Below are 16,506 nucleotides of genomic sequence, written 5' to 3'. Positions count from 1 at the left end.
AGCCTATTATTTTATTATGCTAGCTACGAAGCTTCACTCTCTCTGTTACTCTACCTCATTGCATCCTTGTGTGCTTCATGTGTACAGTTAAATACATGTACGTAGTTAGCAAGAAGCTACAACTTTAAGTGCTTCTCAAGTGGCTGCCAATGTATTTGGCTTACAAGCTCTTGAGGTAATGTACTGTTTTTAACATTATTAACTGCTGATTGAGACATCAATGAATGTAAACATTAGCTTACTATACCGAGCACACACACACACACAGCTTTAATTTCTTTTTTGTATGTGGCTGGTCTGCAGTCAGAGGAGGTTGAACATGCGCCATCATTCATGTGACATTCCTAAAGTTTTTTCTCAGGTTACCATAGATACTAAACAACTGTAAAAAGATATTGCTAATGGAGCCTGGCTAGCTTTATCTGTTGCCTGGTTGGAGCAGGATTAGCTAGACTATAGGGTAGAGTATAGTTCAGCGATGCTGTATGTAGCTTGCATTGTATCGGCTGGCAGGAATCTAGTAAACATTCTGTGCACTGATAGCTCTTCAGAATGAAAAGGATTTGGGATAATTAGATGTCGGGGTAGTTATACCCTAAAGGATCCAGGAAATCCAAAATAGTCAGCTCTTAGTCTCTGGTACGCTAACAAAACAAGCTAGAACTTTACATTGAAATCATAGTCAGCCAGCTCAGCCAAAATTTGTTGCACGTGATCGTGTCCAACCTCTTCTGGTTTGCAATGGCTATTTAGGATTGGTAATTGAACAACGTGGTGTAGATCTGCTACCCCCTATTTTTACAGTCTTCAATTTCTAATTGGGGTTTTCTATTTAGTCTTCCACATGTTGTGTGTAAATATACAGTCTCAGCTCTCCATAATTTATGTTTCCTCTGATTATACTATAGCGCTGTATTGTAACAGTTGTGGATTCAAATCTTTTGACTTGAATGCTTGGTATATCACTCTGACCACTGCACAGTATCAAAATTCAACATTTGCATTTGCTATAATTATAATTCCTGTGAGTAGCTGGAAATTAATTCAACTTCTTATGTCCCTTCACGTGCACATCTGCAATGAGGCACGTGAAAGTACACTAATAACTGCCTGTCACTTTCTAACAGCAAGGTTCTATACGCGTCATCAACGATCTCGTGAATCTATGGAGCCAGCAGCTGATTCAGTATTATGCTACACTTGCAATAGCTACTCCGTGTGGTAGCGATTACTACTCCAGACTGTTTTTGGCTGTATATTAATTAACAGTATATGTAACGGATAGTACACATGCATAATTATAGGTTACAAGTTACGCATACGAGTGGCATCAGTGGCCAAAATAATTATGGTAATGTGTATAAGTGTAGTTGTAGATTACTAATCATTTCCTGTGGTTAACTTTACTTCCTGTGTGCTTGTTAAGGGTTCTGTTGGTTCTGTTCGTTAGTAGGTCCTTTCTGTATAGTTGTTTTTGGGTCTAGCTATAGGGGCCCGCTCCAGGCAGCTCTTTGTGTATGGGAGCTTCTGCTCCACTGCCTTTTGTCTTACTTATACCTTTGTTGTGTGTTGAACAAATGTCTGCATGATCCTGCGACATAACAATTTCAATGTGTCACACATGACATGTTGACAAGTTATGACAACTGTTCAACCTCTCCTGACTTTCAAATAAGCGAAATCAACACGCATGCCAGAGAGCTGGTGAGATAAAAAATTTGCATAGTCTACAGCCTCGCGTCAAAGCTGCACATGTACATCTAGGCCAACGTGCATGTAGCTTCTTAGCTTAGCTCGCTTTTATTCGACAACAAAGCTTTAAATTAACATCAAAATCTGCCAAATTTAACTACCTTGTTATGTTGAGGCTATATCCATTGTGTTACAAACACAGTGCTATCGCATCCAGGTGAGCAGACTCAGAATACACGGAACGACGGACAAACAATAGACTGACCGACTACTATACCCGTGGCGCCGCGGCGCACCTCGGGTTAATTATGACCATGTAAAGTCTATGCAAACCACACCATCGTATTCTTATGTGCTGTGTCACTCTCTATATGGCAGTGTATGAAGGCTGCCTGCACTTTGCTAACGAGGGCATATAAGGTCTTACCGCATGCCAAATCAATTGCCTCATTAATATTGTCTCCTGTGCAACCCTTTTCACGTAAAAGCAAAAAGCCGACTTCAAGTGTGTAGAATAGTGCAGAGAGCCTTACTTATATCATGTGGTGGAGTTTAAGTTTTTGGTACTGTAGCTACACATGTATTGTACTTGCCATAGCCAAGCTATAATTAACATGATATCGTCATTGTCATGCAAACATAATTATGGCTTCCTGCATGGTACATTAACACATTACATTTGGGTAATGGACCAGGTGACACATGGATCTGCATGTGCCTAGTTTGTATCGTACCAATTCACATGACATTGTTTCACCTCCCGAAGGATCTCTTTCACTCGGTTGTTTATCCCTGCAGCCGCCATTTGCCTGTGAGTGTTGTGTATGCCTTATTTGCAACTGTCCAGTTTGTTTTATTGGATATAGATATGATTTATTCTCCAAATTTAGCCAGTAGAAAGTTGTTTTTTCAAACCAGCACAATGTGTTGTCCCCTTACAATTACTATATTTGTGTAGTTGATAGTTTGTCAGTTTACCTGTGGTGTATTATGTGCTGAATGCATGGTAAAGCCTCGAGTTCAGCCTGCGTGGCAAAGCCTTGAGTTCAGTCTGCGTGTTTCAAACAAGTTTTTATCGAACTTGTATCAGTTGTATTGCTGAACTATAGAATGGGCAAGTGATGGTATGATAATACCATAAACGATATGATTTATTCATGAATTGCAATGCAGCGTTCTTTTCCTTAAAAAGCGCGGTGGCCTGGACCAGAGTTATGCTTGCAGAGATGGATTTGTTTTGCTAGTGGAGATTATCCTCTCTCTGCAGTTCCACAAGTACAAGCTGATGATTGTGGTGAGATCTGCCCACGTATCTCCAACAATGAATCTCATTAATAATCTGGCTAATTAATTCAAGCATCAAGAGAGTAGCTGTGTCAAGAATAGGTAGTACCTTTGGTAAGTTACGGTTAACTGGATTGATATAATTAGACTATAGTAGCTCATTGAACATGTCAGAAAACTAGATTTCTATATAATTATATCAGAATTAGATTTCTAGATATGTAGATTCGCTATTTATTGTGTCAGTCTGACATGTGTTGCATGCCAGGCTTGACAATTACTTCTTCTACATCATCTACATATTCACCACGTACCAATCTCTATAGCCAGAAACATGTAGGTTCTCACATTAATTTTGCAGTGTGTGGATCATGATGGTTACCAAAGGATACATGTTACGTGTGGCACTACTCACGGTCATACTGATGGCCACGTCCAAAACTGTAAGAATCAGAAAAAAAAAAATTACAGCATATACCTTTACAAAATCAGAGGTCATTTCTTTTGGAAGTTGACAAATAAATATTATATTAAGTCATAGTGTCGTAAATGGAGGTAGCTCCCCACTCTATAGTCTACTTGCCTCGATTTCAGGCCGCTTAAAAACATTATTTTTCAGTAGCCGGAATCGAGTCTAGGGTGTGGCTACATTTACCTCCATTTAAGACGAGACATTAGCAGCTGGTGCTACTTTAGAGGTCAGAAAATTGCCCAAGCTTGAAGGTGTTGCACATTTGGAGGGTCACCTTAAATCTAGGTATTACAGTATGTCAAAATCGGTATAATTTAATTCTTAGGAGGTAAGTGGTGAATTGCTGAACTATATAGACTTGGAAAATGACGGTATGATCGAAATGATCGATGTGTAATTACAATGCAGCGTTATTTTCCTTAAAAAGCGCGGCGGCCTGGACCAGAGCTTATAGTTGGCAGAGGTGGATTAATTTCTAGTAGATAGACTGCAGAGGATAGCTAAAATAGACTGTATCGTCTCTTTGCAGTTCAACCACCACTGTGATAGAAGTGATAAAACAACTGATATTTTAATTTCCAACAATGAATCTCATTAATAATCTATTTTTGGGTGCATGGCTGGATCATAGATTTGTCTGGGTCAAGTAATTTAAGACCAAGTAACTGTGTCAAGAATAAGTGGTACTTTGGTAAGTTATAAGGTAACTGGGTTGTAGCAGCTCACTGAACACATGGTCAGAACTAGCAGAAGTAAGATGTTTGATTAACTTTCTAGACCTACTAGATCTAGCTGTTGCCTCAGTCAGACTGACATTCGTTGCATGCCAGGCTCTTGTAGATGTACATCATCTACATATACTAGCCTCCTTTGCCTCTCAGAAGAAGTGCAGCCTGGGATTGAGGCTATACACATAATATTATGTATAATTATATGCAAGCTCCAGGAACATGTACATGTTGTATGTCCATTATAGTCACATTTGTGCTTTTAATTTGGATCATGATGGTTACCAGAGGATACATGTTACGTGTGGCACTACTCACGGTCATACTGATGGCCACATCCAAAACTGTAAGATAAAAAACTACAGAATAAAATAATTACGAAGCTAGAGGTCGCTTCATTTGGAGGTTGACAAATTATGTTGAAGTCCTGGTATCACATTATTTAGAGGGTCGCATCTAATTGAAGGTAGCTCGTCTACTTACCTTGATTTCAGGCCACTTAAAAACATTAGAATCAAGGCTAGGGTGTGGTTACATTTACCTCTATTTAGAATGTGACATTAATAAGTAATTGTCATCCCAGCTGTCGCTACTTTTAGAGGTCAGAAATTTGCCTGAGCTTAAGAATTTCCTTCGCAGGTGTGTGGTGAATTTATCCTAACTGTTAACTTGGTCAACTACACCAACCCAACCGGACTGTGTGCTGAATGTCATGAGACAATGCCAGTACCAGTGTGCTGTGATGAACTACCATTCATATCTGGCAATTGTAACAACACAGGAGAGGAGAGATGTGACACCAGGTTCCGTTGGACCATCAGACCATTCGGTGCATCACTAGAGACAAGACCACTGAGCGATTCTGAAAACTCTCCATATTTTTTCACAGACTGTGCTATGTCCCCCAGCACTTGTCCATTCAGTGAAATGAGGACAACATTCGGTTCAGGTCCAACAGCACTGCTGGGAGTAACACCCAATCCTCTACCTGTTTCAAAAACAGATTTTACTGTATGGACTGTAAGTTTATATTCATTGCACGTATATACTATTTTGATAACTTTAATAATTATTAGGGACGAATTCAGTTTTTCATAGAAGCATTGGATAGTGCACTACCCAACATAATAGACAGTCTGTTGATTGACCTGGACAACCTCCAACTTGGAGCAGACTTTACAGAGGAGATGATGTTCACTGGAGTCCACAACATATCTCACATGACCATGAGTTTCAGAGTCGAGTGCTCTCCTGGTTTCTGTGGACATGACTGTACCACTATACCTCAGAACAATCCACGAGTAGTGACATGTCAAGCTGATGGCACTCTAACATGTACTGATAACCGATTAGACCCTTCACCTGTTGTAGCTTGTAACGAATGCCTCTACAACCTGGATATTACTACTGACTGCTCCACTTGCGTACAGACCAACTATGATCCCTCCACCAACTGCACCCAGTGTCTACCAGGCTGGGACATCACCTCGTACTGTACTAGTTGCCTACCCAACAGAGACCCAGTCACCAACTGCTCCCTCTGCCTACAACTAGACAGGTTCATTTATACAGACTGCAGTGTGTGTGCTCTACCAGGAGGAGACCCAGCAACACTCTGTCAAACATGCTTGGCCACTAACTTTGACCCTAACACAAGTTGCTCTGAATGCATAGGCAATCTTGATCTCAGCTCCAGCTGCTCCACTTGTTTGCCTGGATATGACAGCAGCCGTGACTGTACAGTGTGTCTATCTAGACGAAATATATCCACAAGATGTACCACCTGTCTGGCTGGATTCACTGGAAGTAACTGTGAACCTGGTAAGTGATTGGTGTTTGTTAGTAAATGGTGTATAGGTGCTTAATTGCTATTATTGATTGCTGACCTTTACAAGTTTTAGTTGACTAGGGGGAGTTCCAGAGGAGGTTGGTCACGATTTAACCCGCTAAGTCAGCTATTTTATCTTAATGTTGCGTTCTTGCGTGTTTTTCAATCCTGTATTACATTTCCTGTTTACTAGCCATGTTAAGACCAAACCAAGACGTACATAACTCAATATACCTGTAAGTATCTGGCTTATAAATTAATTGCTTCGAGTTTGACTACATAGCGAATATATTTTGAAGGTATAAACTTTCGCAGTTTTTGTTGATCAAGCATAATTATACCGCGAACATTAATATCAGCATGCATGCATGCGACAAAGGGCTGATACTCCCATGAACATTAAATCCGCGAAATCCTTCCTGCTGGTCTTTCCTCGAAAATAATATCTCCTATACGGTATGCTACTCACATTCTGTATAGGACGTATCATTACTTACTAAATTACAATCTAGTGTAGAATGCTGTGATCGTTAGCAGTCTTTAGCTTACTATAGCTATGACAGCAACTTTTCTCTGTAGGTATGTATATCTTTTCTTCTTTATCCGTACATGCACATTCCTCTGAAAAACTGCGCTATTACATGACCAACCTCCTTTAGTTGTGTTTTGGTGTGTACGCACAGGCATATCATTCTTAATCCACAATCTAGCCATACTAATTAGGTGCTAAAACAAGTGTTGATTGATGACCTGTATATACACCGTCAGTGTCTTCTGTGAATGGTGGTCTTGTGGGTGGTATAGCAGGTGGAGCTCTCTTCCTGGTGATAATCGTCTTGGTGATCATTGTGTGTGTACTCGTGTGTAAAAATCGAAGGAGAGGTCATATCAAATTTGTTTCAGGTGAGCTGCACGGTTTAATGCTGTATTAATTTAATCCCTATACTGTGTGTAACTCTATTGGTAGGCATGTTACACTTCGTAATAATGCTTTCTTACAATGGCTATAGTTGCATGCTCATATTTTCCCAGCAACTCATTGTTATAACCTTTGTGCGTGTTTCCTGCTATTGTTATAACAGATGAAGGAGCAGCTCAGAATACTTACGATATTACTGGAACTGGAAGTGGATCGTCAGCAGAACATAAGTTTCAGAATCCAATATATGGCCCTGGATTGGAAATGGACTTAAAGACTGGAACAGGGTCATCAGATGATCACGCATTTACTAATTCGCTATACGAGACCTCGAATGTGCACACAGAAGATGACTACTCTCACCCTAGTGTCGGCCCACCCTTACATACGGTAAAAACAGGCACCCAGGATCTCACGTCTACTCTCGATGGACCAACGTACGATACAGCCAGCTATCCTGATGACAACCTGCCAAAAGAAGGCACACCTGTTTACGACACAGCTGATCATACTCATCGACCACCTCTTACCAACCTACCGGATGAAGACTATTCTAAACTGCGTCAACCTCCAATAACAAGTGTAACACCTCAGCCAACTTCTATGGCTGACTATGACACGGCCACCTTTATTGAGCAGCCGGTCTATGACGAAGCCTTCCCTCCATTGGGTGATCCCCTTTCTAAGAAAGGGACCAGGCATCCGTTAAAGTCTGCTGGAGCTTATGAAGAGATTGAAGATGAGGATATCCGTGGGAGAGACGAGTACGATACAACTTACCCTCCTCCTGCAGTTATACCTAGTGTTAATGCATACTCGAAAGTGGGTAAGCATGGAGCTGAGCTTCCTGCATACGATGTAGCAAATAATCATCACCCGAAACAGGTACAACCTAAAGTTCCACTTCCTAATGGAATTCTTTACGATGCTGCTGATTATCCCCAAGAGCAAGCAACTCGACCTAAACTTAACTATACAGAAACTAGCGACTTTCTTCCTACTTCGATAAAAAAGGAAACGTCTCAACGCACTTATGATTATGCAGACGCTAACGAATTTCTTTCTGGCTCCTCCTCTGCCAAACGTTCGTATGACTACGTGGACAATCCTATAGATGGTACAAATGCATTGCCCCCTGCATTGGCCCCCCTGGCTAGCTCTGTGTACACGAACACAACACCTGACAAGATAACACTTGAGGCCGAATCTCATTATGACCTAGGGCAGTGAGTGGACATGTTCATTTGTATTATATAGTTTTGTACCTTCACTTATGGTTCACTTGAATTGTAAAGCTGTGTATCATCATAATAGCTCATCCCCTCCCGTTCTTTTGTACACCCTTTACACGGTACGTTGTACCACATGTATTGTACAGTTTTTGACTGGCCATAATTGTCACAAATACTTTCGATTGAAGGGACACACACACAACATGTTTATGACAGCTATCCATGTAGTGGTGTGGGTGCGTGAGTGTTTTGTGCACTATACAGAACTTGAGCATGTAGGTGTGGCTTCCATGGTTGAAGAGGTGGCCTATCATATTATAGAACGTTGTTAATGAGGATGCATTTGTACTCTTACTTTGCACTATATGATGGGATGGAATGCACGGAGCGAGGTGGTGTGACCACAAACAGTTTCACATCAGTTCTGGCATGTCAGCTAGCTAGAAACTGCTCCAATTACTCATTGGCATTGTTGGTGAATTGGTGACCTCCCGATATAAACTTTGATGCATATATAGCCTCGATTAATTCCAGGCCAATTAAAATACGTATTTTAATTGGCCTGGAATCAAGGTTAATGCATATAGTACATGATAACCAGTTGCAGCTTGTATAACTATCCCATTAGTAGGCTCTATAGTAACTATTATAGCTCATGCTTTTCCTTCGAGAATTGATCAGAAAGCAATCACTGATCTAAACACTTTATTTAGATACACCTTTCAAAGGGCTTAAGTTATGGGCTTCAAATGTAGCTATCAAAACAGCACGGTTATATAGGGTTGAGCATCAGTCCAGAACAGATCTATTACAGTGGCGTACTAGACATTAAACTTCCTAAATCAAGCCTAGCCAATTTAGCTAATTGAATGAAACCAGCCTATTATTTTTATGCTAGCTACAAAGCTTGACTTCTCTGTTGCTCTATCTCATTGCATCCATGTGTGGTTCATGAATGCATGCAGTATTTTTTTTTAATACATGTATATAGTTGGCAAGGAACTACAACTTTAAGTGCTTTTCAAGTGGCTGCCAACGTAATTGGCATACAAGCTCTTGAGGTAATTATTAACAGCTGATCGAGACATACGATGCATGTAAACATTAGCATATACCGAGCACACACACACATAGCTTTCTTTTTCCTATGTGGCTGGCCTGCAGTCAGAGGAGGTTGGACATGCGTCAATCATTTATGTGACATTCCTAAAGTTTTTTCACGTTACCATAGAAACTCTATACTCTACCCTATAGTCTAGGTAATCCTGGCTCCAATCAGGCAACAGATAAGCTAGTCAGGCTCAGTACAGTCGGACATTAGCAATAACTTTTTACAGTTGTTTAGTTGCGGATTCACATCTTTTGACTTGAATGCTTGCTACACCACCACCACTCTGACCACTGCACAGTGTCAAAATCCAACATTTGCATTTGCTATAATTATAATTCCTGTGAGTAGCTGGAAATGAGCTTGTAAGGCAATTTACATCTGATTCAACTTCTTATGTCCCTTCACGTGCACAGCTGCAATGAGGCACTACACAGTACACTAACTGCCTGTCACTTTCTGACAGCGAAGGTTCTTATACACACGTCATACAGATAGTACACATGTATAATTATAGCTATGAGTGGCGTTAGTGGCCAAAATAATAATAATTTCTGTGGTAATGTGTATAGTGTAGTTGTGTTAATTATATTACTAATCATTTCCTGTGGTTAACTTTACTTCCTGTATTGTACTGTTCTCGTTATTGTGGTTTCTGTTCGTTAGTAGGTTCTTTCTGTATAGTTGTTCTTTGTTCCCTTTGTGCCTAGCTATAGGGGCCCGCTCCAGGCGGCTCTTTGTGTATGGGAGCCTCTGCTCCACTGCCTTTTGTCTTGTACATACTTATACCTTTGTATTTTATCACTAAACTCTCAAATGTCTGCATAAACCTGTGACATAACAATTTCGATGTGTCACATGACATGTTGACAAGTTATAACAAGTGTTGAACCTCTCCTGACTTTCAAATAAGCGAAATTAACATGCACGCCAGAGAACTGGTGAGATAAACAATTAGCATGGTTTCCTTCACCAGTTTCTGCCACAGTAGCATGCTTTGCCCCCCACCGTAAAAACATCTTACGGCCCTGAATAGCTGTTAGTGTAGTCTTCAGCCTCGCGTCAAAGCCGCGCATGTACATCTAGGACAACGTGCATGTATCGTTATTACTAGAATGTTTTGCGAGCATCAAACATTTGCGAGCTTTGCTGGTTGATCAATTCGCAACAGTAAATTATTACTAGTAAATACACACGATCCTTGCCAGAACGAAATAGTTAGATCGCAAAGGGTAAAATTTTCTGCTGATTTGGCTTATTCGCAAAGGTTTTTCACCAGCAAAATATTCTAGTAATACGGTAGCTAGCTCGCTTTTTTCGACAACAAAGCTTTAACATCAAAATCTGCCAAATTTAAATTTACTACCTTGTTATGTTGAGGCTATATCCATTGTGGTACCAAACACAGCGCTATCGCATCCAGGTGAGCAGACTCAGAGTACACAGAACGACAGACAGACAGACAATAGACTGACTGACTACTACACCCTGTGGCGCCGCGGCGCACCTCGGGTTGATTATGACCATGTGAAGTCTGTGCAAACCACACCATTGTATTCTTGAATACCTTATGTGCTGTGTCACTCTCTATATGGCATTGTATGCATATGAAGGCTTCGTGCACTTTGCTAACGAGGGCGTATAAGGCCTTACTGCATGCCGATTCAATTGCCTCATCAACTCTCCTGTGCTACGTATACCTTTTTCACCTAAAAGCAAAAAGCTGGCTTCAAGTGTAGAATAGTGCAGAGAGCCTTATATCATGTGGTGCATGGAGTTAAGTTTATTGGTACTGTAGCTATACGTGTATTGTACTTACCATATGCATAGTCAAGCCATAATTAACATAAATGATATCGTCATTGTCATAATTATGGCTTCGTGCATGGTACAATAACACATTACATTTGGGTAATGGACCACGGTGACACATGGATCTGCATGTGCCAGTTTGTATCGTACCAATTCACATGACATTGTTTCACCTCCCGAAGGATCTCTTTCACTCGGTTGTTTATCCCTGCAGCCGCCATTTGCCTGTGAGTGTTGTGTATGCCTTATTTGCAACTGTCCAGTTTGTTTTATTGGATATAGATATGATTTATTCTCCAAATTTAGCCAGTAGAAAGTTTTTATTTCAACCAGCACAATCAAATTTCCCCCTTAAAATTGCTATGCTTGTGTAGTCGATGGTTTGTCAGTTTACCTGTGGTATATTATGTGCTGAATGCATGGCAAAGCCTCGAGTTCAATCTGGGCGATTCAAACAAATTTTTTTTATCGAACTTGTGATTGCTGAACTATATAGAATGGGAAAATGATGGTATGATCGAAATGATCGATGCGTAATTACGATGCAGCGTTCTAAAGCGCGGCGGCCCGGACCAGAGCTTATGGTTGCCAGAGGTGGATTTGTTTTTTGCTAGTACATGTACAGGGTTTTGCAAAATCCTTGCAACAGGGCTAAACAGACATTGCAATGACTTCCATATATGGAAGTCAACTAATAATTATTTTGTGTACATGTACATGTATATGCAGCATACAGGGATGTATGATTATTCCCCTCTGGCTCCAATCCACTCAGTCATACGACTGAGTATCCATATAGCCGGTAGGGTATTGAAATAACTGTTGACTTTTTTTTTTAATGTTCTGGTGACTCTTCAAAATCCCCTCTAATTCAAAATCCTGTATGACAGACACCCTGGTATGTGTATAATCATTTGAATTGAAATATGTCCAGAGAGCATCAGCTTATATTCATACGTTTGTAAGAACTGTTGCTCTTTTCAATGATATACCGGAACAGTTGATAAAATTTAATGACACCCTCCAAACAGTGGTATTGGCTGATATTGATAAGCTTGAAGACAGATGCCTTGCCCCTTATAGGCCTTATATTGTAACCAACATTTCAGGATGACCATTGAAAATGTGCATGTCTTGAAGGTATGCTCCTCTCACTTCTTTGCTTTGCCATCTTCTGTCTGGTTATTATTTTGAAGAATGCAAAAACCTCCAAATGGTACTAAAAACAACTGATAATGATCAGTCAATACACAGCTATGCCAACAGTTCTGCACACACCAACATCACAACAATATTTGCCTTGCATCCACCTGGTGTACCATCCGCCACCTTAATTAAATGTTGTCAATATAAATAAGTTGATGCTCTCTTAGGCTCACAGGACATCTTTCATTATACATATACCTGGACATGTACACTATAATATTATTATAAGTCAGCAGTTGACTTCCATATATGGAAGTCATTGCTGTGTCTGTTTAGCCCTGTTGCAAGAATTCTGCAAAACCCTGTAGATAGCCACCACTATGACTGTAGATTGTGGTGAGATCTGCCCACGCTGATCTCTTAATTTCACAATGAATCTCATTAATAATCTATTTTTGGCTGGCTGGATCATATCTGTCTGGATCAAGCAGACATACTTAGGTATAATTTATAGTAATCAAGAGAACAAGTAGCTGTGTCAAGAATAAGTGATACTTGGTAAGTTTAAGGTAACTGGGTTGATATAATTATAGCAGCTCATTGAACACATAGCAGAAGTAAGATGTTTGATTAACTCTCAGTGTCAGTCAGTCTGACAGTTGTTGCATGCCAGGCTCTTGTAGATCTACATCATCTACATATTCACCAATCTCTACATAATACTAGCCTCCTTCGCCTCTCAGAAGAAGTGCGGCCTGGGATCGAGGCTATACATACATATACAAGCTGCTCCAAGAACATGTACATGTTAATTTATAATATTGTATGTCCATTGTAGTCACATTTGTGCTTTCAATTTGCAGTGTGTGGATCATGATGGTTACCAGAGGATACATGTTACGTGTAGCTCTAATCACAGTCATACTGATGGCCACATCCAAAACTGTGAGAATCAGAATAAAAAAAACTACAGCATAAAATAATTACGAAGCCAGAGGTCGCTTCATTTGGAGGTTGAAAAATTATGTTGAAGTCATGTTGTCGCATATTTAGAGGGTCGCATCTAATTGAAGGTATCTCTACAGAGTCTATACTTGCCTCGATTTCAGGCCACTTAAAAACATTTGATTCCGCTAGAATCGAGGCTATGGTGTGGCTACATTTACCTCTATTTAGGACGCGGCATTAATTATCATCCCAGCTGTCGCTACTTTTAGAGGTCAGAAAATTACCTGAGCTCAAACATTTCCTTTGCAGGTGTGTGGTGAATTTATTCTAACTGTCAACTTGGTCAACTACACCAACCCAACCGGACTGTGTGCTGAATGTCAGAGACCGCTGAATACAAGCCATCCTACAGACACAATACCAGTGTGCTGTGATGAACTACCATACAAATCTGGCAACTGTAACAACACAGGAGAGGCGAGATGTGACACCAGGTTCCGTTGGACCATCAGACCATTCGGTACATCACTGGAGACAAGACCCAGCATGGGGTACTTCTTCACAGACTGTACTATGTCCCCCAGCACTTGCCCATTCAGTGAAATGAGTACAGCATTCGGTCAAGGTCCAACAGCACTACTGGGAGTAACACCCAATCCTCTACCTGTTTCAAAAACAGATTTGACTGTATGGACTGTAAGTTATATTCATTGCACGTATATACTATTTTGATAACTTTAATAATTATTAGGGACAAATTCAGTTTTTCATAGAAGCATTGGACAGTGGACTCCCGAACATAATAGACAGTCTGTTGATTGACCTGGACAACCTCCAACTTGGAGCAGACTTCACAGAGGAGATGACATTCACTGGATACCACAACATATCTCACATGACCATGAGTTTCAGAGTCGAGTGCTCTCCTGGTTTCTGTGGACCTGTCTGTACCACAACACCTCAGAACAATCCACGAGTAGCGACATGTCAAGCTGATGGCACTCTAACATGTACTGATAATCGATTCGACCCTTCACCTCTTGTAGCCTGCAACGACTGCCTCTACAACCTGGATATTACTACAGACTGCTCCACTTGTGTACAGACCAACTATGATCCCTCTACCAACTGCAACCAGTGTCTACCAAGCTGGGACATCAACTCAAACTGTACTAGTTGCCTACACAACAGAGATCCCTCTACCAACTGCACCCAGTGTCTACCCAACAGAGATCCCTTTATCAACTGCACCCAGTGTCTACCAGGCTGGGACATCACCTCGGACTGTACTAGTTGCCTACCCAACAGAGATCCCTCTACCAACTGCACTCAGTGTCTACCAGGCTGGGACATCACCTCGGACTGTACTAGTTGCCTACCCAACAGAGACCCAGTCACCAACTGCTCCCTCTGCCTACAACCAGACAGGTTCACTGATACAGACTGCAGTGTGTGTGCTCTACCAGGAGGGGACCCAGCAACACTCTGTCAAACATGCTTGGCCACTAACTTTGACCCTAACACAAATTGCTCTGAATGCATAGGTAATCGTGATCTCAGCTCCAGCTGCTCCACTTGTTTGCCTGGATATGACAGCAGCCGTGACTGTACAGTGTGTCTATCTGAACGAAACATCTCCACAAGATGTACCACCTGTCTGGCTGGATTCACTGGAAGTAACTGTGAACCTGGTAAGTGATTGGTGTTTGTTAGTAAATGGTGTATAGGTGCTTAATTGCTATTATTGATTGCTGACCTTTACAAGTTTTAGTTGACTAGGGGGAGTTCCAGAGAAGGTTGGTCATGATTTAACCCGCTAAGTCAGCTATTTTATCTTAATGTTGCGTTCTTGCGTGTTTTTCAATCCTGTATTACACTTCCTGTTTACAAACCAAGACGTACATAACTCAATGTACCTGTAAGTATCTGGCTTATAAATTAATTGCTTCGAGTTTGACTACATAGCGGATATATTTTGAAGGTATAAACTTTCGCGGTTTTTGTTGATCAAGCATAATTATACCGTGAACATTAATATCAGCATGCATGCGACAAAGGGCTGATACTCCCATGAACATTAAATCCGCGAAATCCTTCCTGCCGGTCTTTCCGCGAAAGTTTATACCCTCGAAAAATTATATCTACTATACGGTATGCTACTCACATTCTGTATAGGACGTATCATTACTTACTATTACAATGTAGTGTAGAATGCTGTGATCGTTAGCAATCTTTAGCTTACTATAGCTATGACAACAACTTTTCTCTGTAGGTACCGTATATCTTTCCGTACATGCACATTCCTCCGTAAAACTGCGCTATTACATGACCAACCTCCTTTAGTTGTGTTTTGGTGTGCACGCACAGGCATATCATTCTTAAATAAATTTTTAATCCATAATCCAATTAGGTGCTAAAACAAGTGTTGATTGATGTGACCTGTATTTACATTGTCAGTGTCTTCTGTGAATGGTGGTCTTGTGGGTGGTATAGCGGGTGGAGCTCTCTTCCTGGTGATAATCGTCTTGGTGATCATTGTGTGTGTGCTTGTGTGTAAAAATCGAAGGAGAGGTCACATCAAATTTGTTTCAGGTGAGCTGCGCAGTTGAATTTGAATAATGCTTAATCCCTATACTGTGTGTAACTCTATTGGTAGACATGTTATACTTTGTAATAATGCTTTCTTATAATGGCTATAGTTGCATGCTTATATTTTCCCAGCAACTCATTGTTATAACCTTTGTGCGTGTTTCCTGCTATTGTTATAACAGATGAAGGAGCAGCTCATAATGCTTACGATATTACTGGAACTGGAAGTGGCTCGTCAGCAGAACATAAGTTTCATAATCCGATATATGGCCCTGGATTGGAAATGGACTTAAAGACTGAAACAGGGTCATCAGATGATCACGCATTTACTAACTCATTGTACGAGACCTCGAATGTGCACACAGAAGATGATTACTCTCACCCTAGTGTCAGCCCACCCTCACATACGGTAAAAACAGGCACCCAGGAACTCACGTCTACTCTCGATGGACCAATGTACGATACAGCTAGCTGTCTTGATAACAACCTGCCAAGAGAAGGCACACCTGTTTACGACACAGCTGATCATACTCATCAACCACCTCTTACCAACCCACAGAATAAAGACTATTCTAAATTGCATCAACCTCCAATAACAAGTGTAACCCCTCAACCAACTGCTCTGGCTGACTATGACACGGCCACATTTATCGAGCAGCCGGTCTATGACGAAGCCTTCCCCCCTTTGGAGGAGTCACTTTCTAAGAAGGGTACCAGGCATCCATCAAAGTCTGCTGGAGCTTATGAA

At 40.9% G+C, this 16,506-nt stretch overlaps 2 protein-coding genes across 5 annotated transcripts in view; both read left to right on the top strand.

The window, feature by feature from the left end:
• LOC135348775 (uncharacterized) overlaps positions 1-16,506 on the top strand; it is a 50,915-nt gene that overhangs the window by 24,824 nt on the left and 9,585 nt on the right. The window contains exons 1-2 of one of the 2 annotated variants that reach the window (XM_064547104.1): positions 12,845-13,022; positions 13,085-13,166. In XM_064547104.1, coding sequence (XP_064403174.1) covers positions 13,095-13,166 — 72 coding nt within the window. In that variant the 5' untranslated portion in view covers positions 12,845-13,022; positions 13,085-13,094. Of the gene's footprint in view, positions 1-12,844; positions 13,023-13,084; positions 13,167-16,506 lie in introns of those variants that run through there. The other variant, XM_064547103.1, reaches the window with a different exon arrangement.
• Positions 854-8,308, top strand: LOC135348781 (uncharacterized). Of its 3 annotated transcripts, XM_064547118.1 has the most exons (6): positions 854-3,090; positions 3,338-3,419; positions 4,816-5,196; positions 5,253-5,997; positions 6,773-6,907; positions 7,087-8,308. In XM_064547118.1, exons 2-6 carry the CDS (start codon positions 3,348-3,350, stop codon positions 8,151-8,153), a joined length of 2,400 nt encoding a protein of 799 aa, XP_064403188.1. In that variant the 5' UTR covers positions 854-3,090; positions 3,338-3,347; the 3' UTR covers positions 8,154-8,308. The 3 variants fall into 3 exon arrangements, with proteins under 3 accessions (XP_064403188.1, XP_064403187.1, XP_064403189.1); XM_064547117.1 differs by lacking the exons at positions 854-3,090; positions 3,338-3,419 and adding an exon at positions 3,946-4,522; XM_064547119.1 differs by lacking the exons at positions 854-3,090; positions 3,338-3,419 and adding an exon at positions 3,949-4,139.

This window comes from Halichondria panicea, chromosome 15 (assembly GCF_963675165.1).
Source record: "Halichondria panicea chromosome 15, odHalPani1.1, whole genome shotgun sequence".
NCBI lineage: Eukaryota > Metazoa > Porifera > Demospongiae > Suberitida > Halichondriidae > Halichondria > Halichondria panicea.
This window is presented reverse-complemented; position numbering and strand designations above follow the sequence as displayed.

What these genes read in the sequence shown, in the direction of transcription:
- LOC135348781 (XM_064547117.1), top strand. Translation starts at nt 4,370, where the DNA reads ATGTATAATTATATGCAAGCTCCAGGAACATGTACATGTTGTATGTCC. An exon ending in CAGATTTTACTGTATGGACT is followed by an intron (nt 5,197 to 5,252) that starts GTAAGTTTATAT and finishes AATAATTATTAG; the next exon opens with GGACGAATTCAGTTTTTCAT. An exon ending in TGGAAGTAACTGTGAACCTG is followed by an intron (nt 5,998 to 6,772) that starts GTAAGTGATTGG and finishes ATACACCGTCAG; the next exon opens with TGTCTTCTGTGAATGGTGGT.